The sequence below is a fragment of the Microtus oregoni genome, unplaced genomic scaffold (genome assembly GCF_018167655.1).
Source record: "Microtus oregoni isolate MIOR12 unplaced genomic scaffold, Mior012 000029F_ref0000214, whole genome shotgun sequence".
NCBI lineage: Eukaryota > Metazoa > Chordata > Mammalia > Rodentia > Cricetidae > Microtus > Microtus oregoni.
This window is the reverse complement of record NW_024543088.1, coordinates 12,411,643-12,425,468: the sequence shown is the minus strand read 5'-3', so window position 1 is coordinate 12,425,468 and position 13,826 is coordinate 12,411,643. Positions and strand designations below refer to the sequence as shown.

The following is a 13,826-nucleotide window of genomic DNA, read 5'->3' as shown; positions in this document are numbered from 1 at the left end:
GGTATCTACCATCATCTGTCTCGATGCCCACAGCCTGGCACACAGCTAACCATGGGATCTACCCTCATCTGTTTCTATGCCCACAGCCTGGTAGACAGCTAACTGTGGTATCTACCATCATGTCTTGACGCCCACAGCCCTGTCCAGTTCTAGCTCTCAATCCTTCAGTCATTTGTCCTTATTTTTAAGGATTTATTACAATTTTCAGTTATGTGTACATATGTGTCCACAAGATTATGGGTGCTCATTTAGGCCAGAGGTGTCAAATTCCCCTGGAGTTGGAATTATAGGAAGTTTCAAGACATCAGACATGGGTACTGGAAATTGAACTTGGCTGCACTGAAAGAGCAGTGTGCACCTCATTCATTCATTCATTCATTCATTCTGTAAACAGTGTTCGGTCTGCACTTAGGCCTGCAGGCCAGAAGAGGGCACCTCCAACCCTGCAGTATGCACTCTTAAACTCTGAGCCATCTCGCCGGTACACTGGCCATTTGTTTTTATAAACAAATGTGTAATCAAAATTCTTTCAGGGGAAAAAAAAACCCACAATTTCTACTCTTTACATACTCCTTGTTGGAGTTAACAAGTCCAACCTAATGACAGATCGTATCCTGAGTTCTTGGTCACAATGTGGCTGGCGGAAGAACTAAGGGTTAGCATCAAAGGCAGGTCAGGTAATACGTAATAGGAAAGAAGAACTCTGAAGGTTCTCTAAACTTACTGTCGTGTGTGTGTGTGTGTGTGTGTGTGTATGTGTATGATAGGGTTTCTTTGTAGCTTTGGAGCCAGCCTGTCCTGGAACTAGCTCTTATAGACCAGGCTGGCCTCGAACTCAGAGATCTGCCTGCCTCTGCCTCCCGAGTGCTGGGATTAAAGGCGTGCGCCACCACCGCACGGCTAAACTTACTGTCTTTGTGTGTGTGTGTGTGTGTGTGTGTGTGTGTTACATAAAAGTGTGCAGTGAGTGGGCTGGCTGGGGGAATCACCTCGGAGTTTCTGATTTTGTTGGCTTGTTCGTAGGTTCTTCCCTGGGTTTGTATGACCAGCTTCCACTGGGTGAGCAACTGCAGAAGCAACTTTAGGGAGGAATCGAGGAGGGTGTGATGCATGTCGTTTACTTCCCGGAGCAGGAAGTTTGTAAAACCGAAGAGGACGTCTTCCCGCCAGTCGCAGAAATCAACCAGCAGCCCCTGAAGAGAGTTCTGCGCGATGTGCCGCAGTTCATCGTCCATGTGGATGGAGAGCCTGGGAAAAGAGAGGGGGGTGAGGGCCGGCTTCTGTTTGCTTCGCGGTGGAAGAAAGAATACACAATTCTCTACTTCCACTTGTGGTTGAAAATGAGTCTCACTTAATTCTTAATAAATGACATAAATGGATACTTTTTTTAAAGTTTAATTTTATATTTACTTAAGAGTTTCAAAACTATCAGTTCCCCTGGAGCCTCCATGAGCAACTCCCAATATTGCCATCTTTAAAAGGCTTTTATTGTTATTATTAGCAGTATTATTTGGGACTGGGTTTCACTGTATAGCACAGGCTAGCTTGGAACTCACCATGAAGACCAGGCAGGCCTAGACTCATAGAGATCTTCCTGTCTCTGCCTCCCGAATGCTGAGATTAAAGGCATGCACCACCATGCCTGGCTTTATTTATTTATTTATTTTTACATTATAATGCACAACTTTAATGAACTAAGAGCAATAATACATCTACTTGGATGGAAATATGCCTGGCTACAGAAAACACTGCACTTGACAGCAGTGACGTGGCTCTGACCTCGCCTCCTCTATCTGTCTTCCAGCACGGCTGACTTAGAGAAAGGCCTTCACCCTGGGTGATCTGCTTCGGCGGTCAGTTGGACATACTGTGTTACTTTTGCGAGGTGCCTTGGTAAAGCCACATGTGTAAAGTTCTCAAGCACCACATCCTTGTACACGGCCTTCTGATCAAGTGTCAAGCTGGCCAGTTCCTGCTCTGTGAAGTACACAGCCATGTCTTCAAAAATCTTAGGCTCTAGTTGTACAGAGATATTTTCCATCATAAATTCTTTTAGTCCTGTAGTTAATATAGGCTCAAAAATTTCAGAACCAAGGTTCAGGCTGCCACCCCCGAGCACGTGGATGACACCACACCAGCTCCTGGATTTATTTTTATTTTGTGTGTATGAGTGTTTTGTCTGCATGTAGCATGTGTGTGTGTGCCTGACACATACAGAGACCGGAGGAGTTACAGATGGTTGTGAGCTGCCTTTGGGTGTCAGGAATTGACTCCAAGTCTTCTGCAAGAGCAACAGGTGTTTCTTAACCACTGAGCCATCTCTCTACAGCCTTTCTCTAAATAGTTTCAAGTTATCTTTGTTGTTTACGGTTTGAACTCACTAGCTCCTTGTTGTTGTTTCAGTTTTTTGAGACAAGGTTTCTCTATGTAGCCCTGGCTGTCCTAGAACTCACTCCACAGTCTAGACTGGCCTCGAACTCACAGAGATCCACCTGCCTCTGTCTCCTGAGTGCCGGGATTAAAGGCATGTGCCACCACCATCTGGCCTTTTTCTCATTTTAGGTTTATGATTTTTATTTATTATATTTATATCTGTTTATTTCTTAAGACATTCAGGATCAGAATCTTCCAAAGATATCAAACCATATTTTAAGGAAGTATAATACTGTAACAATTGGGAATTAGCATTAAATGAAAAAATGTTAATTAATCAGTGGTAAAGATACTGAATTGAATTGTGTCACACATAAAACTCACGTGTTGACATCTGACACCATCCCCCCTTTATAAAGCAAATCTTATTTGAAATTAGGGCCACTGCAGAAATAATTACATAAGGATCGGGTCATATGGGGAGTAGGCTGGGACTCTAATCCAGTAGGACTGGCAATCTCTGCAAGAGGACTTGTGGAGATACACAAATGGCAGGAGAGTACCATGTGAAGGTAGAATAATGGTCATGGTGATGCTTCCACAAGCCAGGCAATGCCAAAGATCACCAGGAAGCCACCAGAGGTGAGGCTGAGAGGCCCCAAGCAAACACGCTTTCCCAGCATTCCCAGGGAAGCAACATTGCCTTCACTTTGGGTTTGAACTTGCAGTCTCCAGACCCGAGAGACTATCAGCTGCTCTTATTTAAACCCCCCAGCTTGTGGCACATCCTTGCAGCGGCTCCAGCAAAGCAACACAGTTCTGGAACCAGGCAGGACCGAGAGCGAGAGCTGTGCCACACTGAGCCCAGAGGAAGCCATGAGTTGTTAATACCTTGAGTTTTCTCAGTGACATTAGTTTAGTCCTCGTCTACCACATGGATGTAAACAACCTGCAATCTGGAATCTGTCTTGACTCCAAGCCCACAGTGCAAGATCACTTTTAAAGTCCCCAGGAGCCCCATGGTGAGGCAGTCTTTGCTATTCTGGGTGACCATGCCTCTTGAAGTGATGTTATTTCCGTATTCCACCCCAAGAGCAGGTCTCGGATACTATGAGTTCAATTGACCCCACCCTCATTTTCCAAGAGCCTCCGGTGCAGTAGCTAAAAGATAACAGAGAGATAAAAAGAAGCAATCTGTGAAGACGTCTGATTTGCCTTGAGGACTTACAGAAAAATTTTTAAGAAACATATCTGTTTGGGGGTTTTAAAAACAGATTCGGGTACATTTAAGACAATAATTAAGACACCAAATAAATTCACCGAGGATAGGCTTAGCCCTGAAACAGACAAAAGGGAACTACCACCACAACATCAGTGGGGCCACCCTCCAGGCGACTGGCACCAGGAGCCGGCAGGGCCTGGCGCTAGTCCAGTGGCTCAGGCAAGCTAGCAAACAAGAGGACGTTTCCCACAGGTATGTGCCAATGCGAGATGCCCCAGGGCTCTCTCTGCAGTGATCTAGAGCAAGTAATTGGCGTGAGTCAGTTACATGGACCCCCAGGGCACATGCTTCTTGCACAAGGATGTAGCTGAACCAATGAAGATGCCTTGAGGGGTGGGTACAGCCCGGACAATGCTGACCTTTGCTTATCAGGTCAGACAAATGACGCCTAGCACCAACCTCCTCACCGGGCAAGTTCCAGATTTTCATCAATTAGCTAAGGGCTTGTAATAATACGTCGGTTATCTGGGTGTGTTTCAAATCGATGAAACATAAGCTGAAGGGAAAAGATCAGTTGGCAGAGACATCCCTGTCTAAATTACACAGGGTTAAGAACAATATTACCAGGCAGAGGCCATAAAGCAGTGGTCTGGCGATACTATCACAGGCTGCAAAGGGAACCCAGCAGGCTGAGGAGCAGGCTGCTGGTCAGCTCCAGTTTACCAGAAGTCATGGCAGTTTTGTCTGGGGGAGCATTGTAGAGACGACCTCTATCTATTTGCTGTGTGCTGAACTACATTTTGGGTCAAGCAGTTAGTGAGGCAACACACAGCCGGAAGCTATTCTTCGCCTGTTGCGCTTTTCACAACCCAGCGTGCTCACAAAGGGAAGTGGAGGAAGTGGTTCATGCACTTCAGATATCACAGGTTACTGCAGTACACAGCCGCACCTCAGATGCATCCACAAATTAATAATAAACACTAGATAGAAGACAGCGGAGCTCAGTCTCAGGAATCTCTGTGAATGTAAGAAGCCAGAAAAGTATGTGTAGGTGCTTTGACTGCATGTATATCTGTGGATATACTATTGTGGCCAGAAGAGGGCGCTGGATCCCCCGGAACTGGAGGTACAGACAGTGGTGAGCTGCCATGTGAACTAGGAACTGAACCCAGGGGACCCAGGTTGCTCTTCCAGGGGACCTGGGTTGCTCAATCGCTGAGCCATCTCTCCAGCCCCAGTTTTAATTTCCTAACATACAGTCTCCTTGTCTAAAATCAGGAATGGGTCTGTACCCAGCTTACCTAGAAACTTACAAAAACTGTATAACATGGAATATATTGTGCAAGAGTGAAGATTCGCTGAAAAGAACTACTGCTGCCGTGAGCTGTGTGTACGCGCTATGCTAAGCCATCTTCATGAACTACCGCTGTCGTGAGCTGTGTGTACGCGCTATGCTAAGCCGTCTTCATGAACTACCGCTGTTGTGAGCTGTGTGTACGCGCTATGCTAAGCCGTCTTCATGAACTACCGCTGCCGTGAGCTGTGTGTACGCGCTATGCTAAACCATCTCCATGAACTACCGCTGTCGTAAGCTGTGTGTATGCGCTATGCTAAGCCGTCTCCATGAACTACCGCTGTCGTGAGCTGTGTACGCCCTATGCTAAGCCGTCTCCATGAACTACCGCTGTCGTGAGCTGTGTGTACGCGCTATGCTAAGCCATCTCCATGAACTACCGCTGTTGTGAGCTGTGTACGCCCTATGCTAAGCCGTCTCCATGAACTACCGCTGTCGTGAGCTGTGTGTATGCGCTATGCTAAGCCGTCTCCATGAACTACCGCTGTCGTGAGCTGTGTGTATGCGCTATGCTAAGCCGTCTCCATGAACTACCGCTGTTGTGAGCTGTGTAAGCGCTATGCTAAGCCGTCTCCATGCGTTATTGAATTCTCACAGCCCTATGAGTTGGTTGTCATATTAATGAAGTCAAATTTTTGAAGGGGGAGCAAATAATGACTATCAAATCTCTAAAACACACATGGAACTGAGAACACGACAGGACATTGGACAGTTAGGGACATTGACTGTATTTTTTGTGGTCTACGGAAGAAGAAGGACACATCTGGGAAGGTGAGTGAGAGAAAAAATTGGGGAGAAGTAAATTCCCACCTTGTATGTGGAGATTCCTTGGGGGCACCCCTCCAGCCAATCCACACAGGGTCTACCCTTGGGGGCACCCTTCCAGCCAATCCACACAGGGTCTACCCTTGGGGGCACCCTTCCAGCCAATCCACGCAGGGTCTACCCTTGGGGGTACCCCTCCAGCCAATCCACCCAAGCTCTACCCTTGGGGGTACCCCTCCAGTCAATCATACAAGCTCCATGAAAGAACAGGAATGTAAGGCAACTTGGGGTTTGACCACGAAGTCAGGACAATCTCCACAGCCTCCAGGAAACCCACTGGGTAAGATTTCTCAGGCCAGCCATTATTCATTGGCTGAACAATACATATGATGTCAGAAATTTGGTAGCTTGGAGAAGGAGGCTAGCCAGCCTCATCCCACACACTACTGTCTGTGGTTTGTGTGTCTGTAGGATTTAGCTGGACCCAGAAGTGCTGGCATGGCGGGTCTGCAGCAATTCACGTGGGACACATCCTTGAAACCCCTTACTGGGAGTTGAACCGGTAAGGGATGGGAGCCTGAATGAACACTGGTCTGGCTTTTCCAATTATGAAGAAACCCTAATTTTCTGGTAAAAATGCACTATTGAGTAAGCGTGAAGAGTCTAGCGCCCTCCTCTGGCCAGACTGTGTATACTGCATCAAGTCAATTCAGCACAACCTTGATAGGACTTCGCGGGGCAGAGTGGTGGAAATCTTTCTGTGTCTACAGAAACACACATTTCTCGTGAGTAGATCACGACACCTTCATCTCTGGACCTCTGGGTGGGGGGCATGTGAAGCACCTCATTTTCCCAGGACACAGAGGACCTGGTGTATAGGTCACAGGCTCTTTATTGCTCTCCGAGAACACCCTCTGACTATTTTATTTTTATAAACTTCCTTTGAAGTTTATATATTTTTTTTTAAAAAAGCCCTTTTAACAAGCTTCCAATAGTCTGGCTATTTTTCTTGAACTTTCAAGAATATTTATTTGTTCTTTTCTCCTCTAAAAAACAGGACTCATGGCTTTGGGCTTTATAAGAATGTACACAATAATAAACAGGACGCTATAAATAGCCCAGACATTCCAACGATGTCTAACAATCCCCTCCCCGCGTGTCTGGCACCACGGTCCACAGATTCCAGCATCACCGGATTAGGCTGTCAAGGTGATTTCAGAGGTTAAGAGCCTTCTTCTACCAGACCCACAGCAAAGCAGAGCCAGGCGCTTTCCCAGAATGCTCCACATTATCTAAAAAGCCTGGCATTTCAAAGGCTTTCATGTAGGCCATTACCAGCCACATCTCTGAAGAAAGCCAACGTCCCTCCCACCCCACACTGATAACTGGCGCTTTCCCACAGACTTCCCTCTGACTAAGCAGCCTGTAGATGTCTCAGCGTTATTTAGCCCTCTCAAAGGTCCTCAGAGGCAAGTAGCATCCTTCTAAAATTACCAGATTTTTACCCACGGAGAAAGGGTATGCTGGGGGTTTAAATAATTTGTCTAGGTCGCACAGGCAGTAAAACAGCAAGCAGGGATACCAAGCTCAAACTTTCGAGAAAATTCTGCCATTTTCCCATTCTTCCCTCCTGTTTCCTTCGTCAGCACCTTGTTCTCTGTTGGTCCACATGGCTAGTGGTAGGGGCCTTGGCTACAGATTTCTTAGAGTCCTTTCCTCACTCTTCTCCTCCCCAAAATCATGGCTTGTTCCTTGTGGATCTCCTCAGAACCAAGAGCTCACCTCAATTCAGGTCCATTTCCCCCCCTTTGCCTCAGCCTCCCTGCTTGCTGGGCTTTAGTAAAGCCGACAGACAGCATTAATTGTCTAAACCTTATACAGTTTTGCAGGGGCTGGGGATTAAACTCAGCCTCGCATGTGTGAGGCAAACTCTTTCTATTGTATTTTCTCCCCAGTCCATGCCATTCTTAAAGTAACTCCTAAGCTTGGGATAGAGAGGAGGAGAATCCATGGCTTGAAGCTTGATCATGCTTGAAGCAACAGGCAGGCTCCGGTGAGTGATGGGAGGTAACACACACACACACACACACACTCACACACACACATACACACACATACTCACACACACACACACACACACATACACACACACACACACACACACGAGCTCGAAGGGAAGTCTTAGGAGAGTAGTTTTAAAAGTCGTGGATCTCCAGTAGCCTTCGCACTCAGCATCGGCCTATGCTAGAGGCACGGAGGAGGGTGTGGAGAGTAGCAGGCAATAAAAGCTCCTGTCTGAAAGCTCGGGGGTCCTCTCTGTCACAGACTGCTAGCTGGAGCCCATTTGTTGATGTCCTCTGGCTCTCATGCAGTAGGTGGCCCGGAAAAAGATGAGTTGTGTGTACCCAAGGTGGCTTCCTTCTCTAACCTGAGAACCCCATCCCATCAGAATCTAAATAAACAAACCGAGGCTCCCATCCCAGGGGATAGAGCATCCTCAGGTTTTTAGGTTCCCCTAGGGGGTTAGGCACTAATATTTTTTCTCTTTCCTAGGCTTTCCTTTTTGCCGCCATTATCAGATTAATGTACCTCAAGTGGCATTTAAATATTCACATTTATGGGGGACTGGAGAGATGGCTTGATGGATTAGAGCCCTGGCTGCTCTTCCAGAGGGCCTGAGTTCAATTCTGAGCAGCACCGTGATTGTGAGGGTATGGAAGTTTGGCCTACATAGGTGATTGTGCACCGCATGGGTGCCTGGTGAGTTCGGATAAGGGCAGCAGAGCCCCTAGAACAGGAGCTATAGACGACTGCGAGATGCCAGGTGGGTGCTGGGAGCTGAGCCGGAGGCCTCTGCTAGGGTACAGTCAGTGCTCTTAACCACAGAGCTGACCTTCCCAATCCAAATGAAACAATTTTCAAGATTACATTTATTGTATATGCATGCATATCATTGTATATGCACGCGTGCACACACACACACACACGTGCATGCTTGCATGGGTACATATATGATCCAGTATATGCCTGGAGGTCAGAGGACAACGGTCAGGGGTCAGTTCTCTCCTTCCACCTGTAGACCCTGAGGACTGAACCCAGGCTGTCTAGCCCCTTCACCTTCTGCACCGTCTTGCTAGTCCCTAAAATGGCTTGTCAATGGTGTTGCCTGATGCTGAAATTCTCTCTCTAGGCGGGCATCTATGTCCTTTCATTATTGGCTTTCCTAGTTCTTTTTTTTCCCTTCATTTTCCCAATCCGGTGATGAATCTTAAATCTCCCTCCCATCCCCCACATCCCAGTGACATGGTTTTGCCTTCTATGTTGGTTTTTTTGATTTTAAATGAAAGACATATGTTGTCAACAGGAGTCTCAGATTATAGAGACGATGACTACAAACTACAATGAGATACTTTCACTCAAAGCAAACAGTTTTTAGGTTTGAGTTGGGCTGTGTAGTAATGTGGAAGATGGGAAGAAAGACAAGCATGATTTTTGGTAGCTTTCAGGATAACTACTGTTAGATTTAAGATTACTGTCTCAGCCGGGCGGTGGTGGCGCACGCCTTTAATCCCAGCACTTGGGAGGCAGAGGCAGGCAGATCTCTGTGAGTTCGAGGCCAACCTGGTGTACAAGAGCTAGTGCCAGGACAGGCTCCAAAGCTACAGAGAAACTCTGTCTCGAAAAACCAAAAAAAAAAAAAAAAAAAAGGCTTACTGTCTCTTTTGACCTTTTGACCTCATCAGAGAGTCTAGGTACCTCAAAATGAAGGCCAGACCCCAGATGAGCTCTCATAGGAGGACACGCCCTTCCCTTTACTTTTCTGAACTCAATCTTTCCGTGAAGTCCTTTTATTCTCTGGCTTCCTTGGTCCACAGTTGGCTCCTCTACCCACTGAACTCAAGGGTCTACTTTATGCTATTCATTTGTGTAGGCCCACGCTCGGGATGCTAGTGACTGTGCAGACGTCCGTATTTATTTTAAACCCCTTGGGCATGGAAATAAAAACAAAACAGACGTCTTAAAGGGTTACAAGTCAAGTCCAGGCCTATAGTCCCAGTTACTCTGGAGGTTGAGGCAGGAAGACTGTAATTCATGACCAGCCTGGTGATTAGTGAGACCGTGTCTCAAATAGAGTAAAAGAGGGAACTGGGGATATGTCTCAGTAACAGAGAGCATACTTAGCACAAGTGGGTCCCTAGGTTCAAGCCCCATTATTAAAACTAAAACAAAACCGAAAACAACTAAGTTCTCTATTCCTGTTCACACATAAGACCTAGGACAACACCTTATTAAGTAAACCTCCACCAGTTGAAAGCAGACTCTTTACTCTGTTTCTTCAGGCAATGACAAAAGAGTAAAATCAATTTTGATTGGCTAAGAGCCGAGATTGTTTTCACCCACCTGGCCAGCAAGTCAATAAGTTCAAGTTTGGACATGCCATCAGGCAGCAGTCGAGGGACGGCAGCGACACAGGTCCTGAAGAGATCGATTTTTGGTTTTCTTTCACCCCTAGAGTTTGAAGACAAAATTGAAGCAAGTCAAAAGATTATGAAAATAAAAAAAATACAAAAAATGGTTAAGAGTGTGAACAAAAAGTAGCATATACTACTGACCTTCTAAGTATAGCCTGGTGCTGGCCCCACGTCTTTATCAAATGTTTATCCCCTCAAAGCTTCATTCAGGTCAATGAATGAGCTTGTAAAAGTCTAGACATGGGGCTGGAGAGATGGCTCAGTTGTTTAGAGCACTGGCTGTCCTTGCAGAGGACCCAGGTTTGATCCCCGGCACCCACGTGGTGGCTCACAACCCTCAGTTCCAGGGGATCTAATGCCCTCTTCTGATCTCAGCAGATACTAAACATGCATGAGGTGCACACATGTACATGCAGGCGAAACATTCACACATGAAATAAAATGAATAAATCTAATTAAAAAACAAAACGAAAACAACAAAATAGTTGAGATGTGATTCCAAGTCACAGATCTTTGGATGTACCGACACCAAGAGCACCTGATCACAAGCTGGCTGCTCAGTAGGATTTCATGGAGATTGGTCCCCATGGATGACTTTCCAACACTTGAATCACAAAAAAGCCCCAGTGGATCAGCAAAGCAATGACTATCACGGCTATATCTAGTATTTGAGTGGGATTTGAATGTGTACCAGTGTGGTAGTTTGAATGTATTTGGTCCCCATAAGCTCATAGGGAGTGGCACCATAAGGAGGTGTGGCCTTGTTGGAAGGAGAGTATCATTGCCGTGGTAGGCTTTGAGGTCTCATATGTGCTCAAGTTATACCCAACGTCCCAGATCACTTCCTGTGGCCTCCAGATCAAGATGTAGAATTCTCAGCTCCTTCTCCAGTGTCCCACTATGATGCTATCGGACTGAACCTCTGAGCTGTAAGTCAGCCTCAATTAAATATTTTCCTTTATAAGAGTTGCTGTGGTCATGGTGTCTCTTCACAGCAAAAGAAACCCTAACTAAGACAAGCAGCAAGACATCTGGAAATTTCTCCCCCTGATGAATTATGCTTCAATTAAGTGTTTTCAAATAAGTCTTTTTCATAATGATACATGCTACAGTTTGCTTTCTGTTCTATGTTAAATATCATGACCAAGAGTGACTTAGAGAGAAAAGTGTTTATTTCATCTTACACTTCAGGCAATAACCCAATACTGAGGGAAGTCAGGGCAAGACCTCAAGGCAGGAACTGAAGCAAAGAGCACAGAGGAATGCCGCTTATTGGCTTGCTCCCTAGGGCCTGCTCAGCTTCCTTTCCTATACAGCACAGGCCCACCTGCCTAGGGGTGGCCCCGCCCACAGTGGGCTGGGCCCTCTTACATCAATTAGCCGGCCAGAAAATGCCCCACAAACATGGTCACAGGACAATCTGATGGAGGCAATGCTTCAAGGGACCGCCCTCATTCCAGGTGACTCTAGTTACTTTCAAGTTGACAAATACTACTCTCGGAGTCTCCCAAGGAACCGGAGCAACAATCTACAGCAACATAGAAAAATTCTGACAATTTGGTCTTCAGAGATAAATATAAACGTGGTGCCAGATTCATGCAACTGTAGAACACAGACTCAGTAATGAAAACACAAAAGGGCACAGACAGATGCAATCACTCTGGAACAGTACCCCAACTGACCTCAGAACAAAAATGCAACAAGCAGAATCAGTTCTCTATGTTTGAATCATCAATGTCAAGTAGCAGACTTACTCCTTGGCATTATCTGCAACGATGCTTCTGTGATAAGAATGCCAATATCTTAAGTATGTTAAGAATGAATACAGGGTAGTGGCAGGAGAGGCTGGAGAGGTGGTCCAGAGCTTAAGAGTGTGTGTTGCTTTTGCAGAGGACCCGAGTTCAATTCCCAGTACCCATATTGGGTGATTACAACTATCTGAAACTTCAGCTCTAGGGGGTTATGATCCCCCTCTTCTGGTCTCAAAAGGCAATGCACTTATATACTCACTGTGTGCACGCACACATGTGTACACACACACACACACACAAAAGATAAAAATAAATGTTAAAAAATGAATACAGGACTGGGATACATCCCAGTAATCAGCATCCTTTCCAAGCATGTGCAAGGTCTGAGGTCCTGCCCTAGCACTGCAAAGAATATACTAAAGAACACAGTAAAGCCAAGCCTTTAAATATTCCCCTCCCAGAAGGAAAATTAAACACGAGTGTGGACAGCCATGGGTTGTTTCCTCTCCTTTCCCAAGGACTTTCTGCATGATCTGCAGGAAGCCTGCAGAGAGGAGGAGCGTCCACTCTGGCTTCCCACCTAGACAGAGATGCCATCACCCGACACCATCAGTAGCTGCTGACACCCTAAGGATAGCTCCACGTTCGTCATCTGCAGCGGACGGGTGTCTATCCAGTATCCCTACCTTGATCACCAGATGTTTTCAACAGCTGGGATCTTTTTCTTACCTATCAGAAGACAGATGACCCCATGCAGCCTAAAGTGTACGGGGAACTCTGCCATCTGTTTTCAACCGGCAAAGCAAGCCTACATTAGAAACCAAATGGACACATGGTTTCTTTTTATTAACATAGGCTTTGGTCTACAGGATTTTATGGGAGCATGTGAATGTCCCCCAAAGGGACATACTTTTGAAAAAGGAAATTTATTAGCAGATGTTAAAAAATTTTATTAGTTATTTTATTTATTTATTTATTTAGGTTTTTTGAGACAGGTTTTCTCTCTGTAGCTCCTACAACTCGTTCTGTAGACCAGGCTGACCTCAGTCTCCCAGAGATCCACCTGCTTCTGCCTCCCAAGTGCTGGGATTAAAGGTGTGAACCACCACTGCCAAACTTTTTCCTTTCCTTTTCTTTTTCTTTTTTTTTTTTAATGTGGCACAAAAGAAATAAGGAATGGGGATTATGTAAAACACTGTGTGCCATGATCAAGTGAATTCCTTGCCTGGGGCAGGGAGAGTGGTGGATCTGCCTCAAACACTACCTCAGACCAGCCGGCTCTTCCCATTACCCTCTTCTAAATGTTTGTGTGGTTCCCTGAAATTCCCCCTTAAACAAAGAAAGAAAAGAAACAAGCTATTTTCCACTCAAAATCTGTCTTAAATTTTTAGTTGAAAAGAAAATTCTTAGCCTTATTTGGGGTTTTCAAGCTGGTTGATTATAAAGAAAGGACTTTACAAAAAGCTGAAGCACCGGTTAAAATAGTTGGCATGGGTTGGAGGGGCACATGTTTTTAGTCCCAGCACTCAGGAGACAGAGGCAGAAGACTATCCAGCCTGGTCTACATAGTGAATTCCAAGTCAGCCAGGGCTACATGGTGAGACTCCGGCTCAAAGAAAGGTACAAGATGCCCTTTTATGGATCAGTAATGAGCTGCAAGCCCCATTTTCTAACTTGCCGGCTTAATGGTACTCAAGATATAACCAAAAGAGGCCAACCTCAGCTTTGAACTGGCGGTACTCACGTGATCATGTCTTCCGGCTCTTTGTTTAGCATCTGGACGTTGGTCAGCATCATGCAACGTCCCACTTCTTTATCAAGGTGTCTCAGGATGTTGCCTACGGCCTTGCGGACTTGAGAGTAATACAAGGACATTCCTGAAACACACG

The 13,826-nt window shown here is 45.9% G+C and overlaps 1 protein-coding gene across 6 annotated transcripts in view; it reads right to left on the bottom strand.

The window, feature by feature from the left end:
- Fry (FRY microtubule binding protein) overlaps positions 1 to 13,826 on the bottom strand; it is a 388,874-nt gene that overhangs the window by 108,620 nt on the left and 266,428 nt on the right. For all 6 annotated transcript variants that reach the window (XM_041677848.1, XM_041677844.1, XM_041677843.1 and 3 more), the window contains 3 exons: positions 13,682 to 13,814; positions 10,116 to 10,223; positions 990 to 1,248 (listed from right to left, as the gene is read on the bottom strand). In XM_041677848.1, the coding sequence (XP_041533782.1) occupies positions 990 to 1,248; positions 10,116 to 10,223; positions 13,682 to 13,814 (500 nt within the window). The remainder of the gene's footprint in view (positions 1 to 989; positions 1,249 to 10,115; positions 10,224 to 13,681; positions 13,815 to 13,826) is intronic.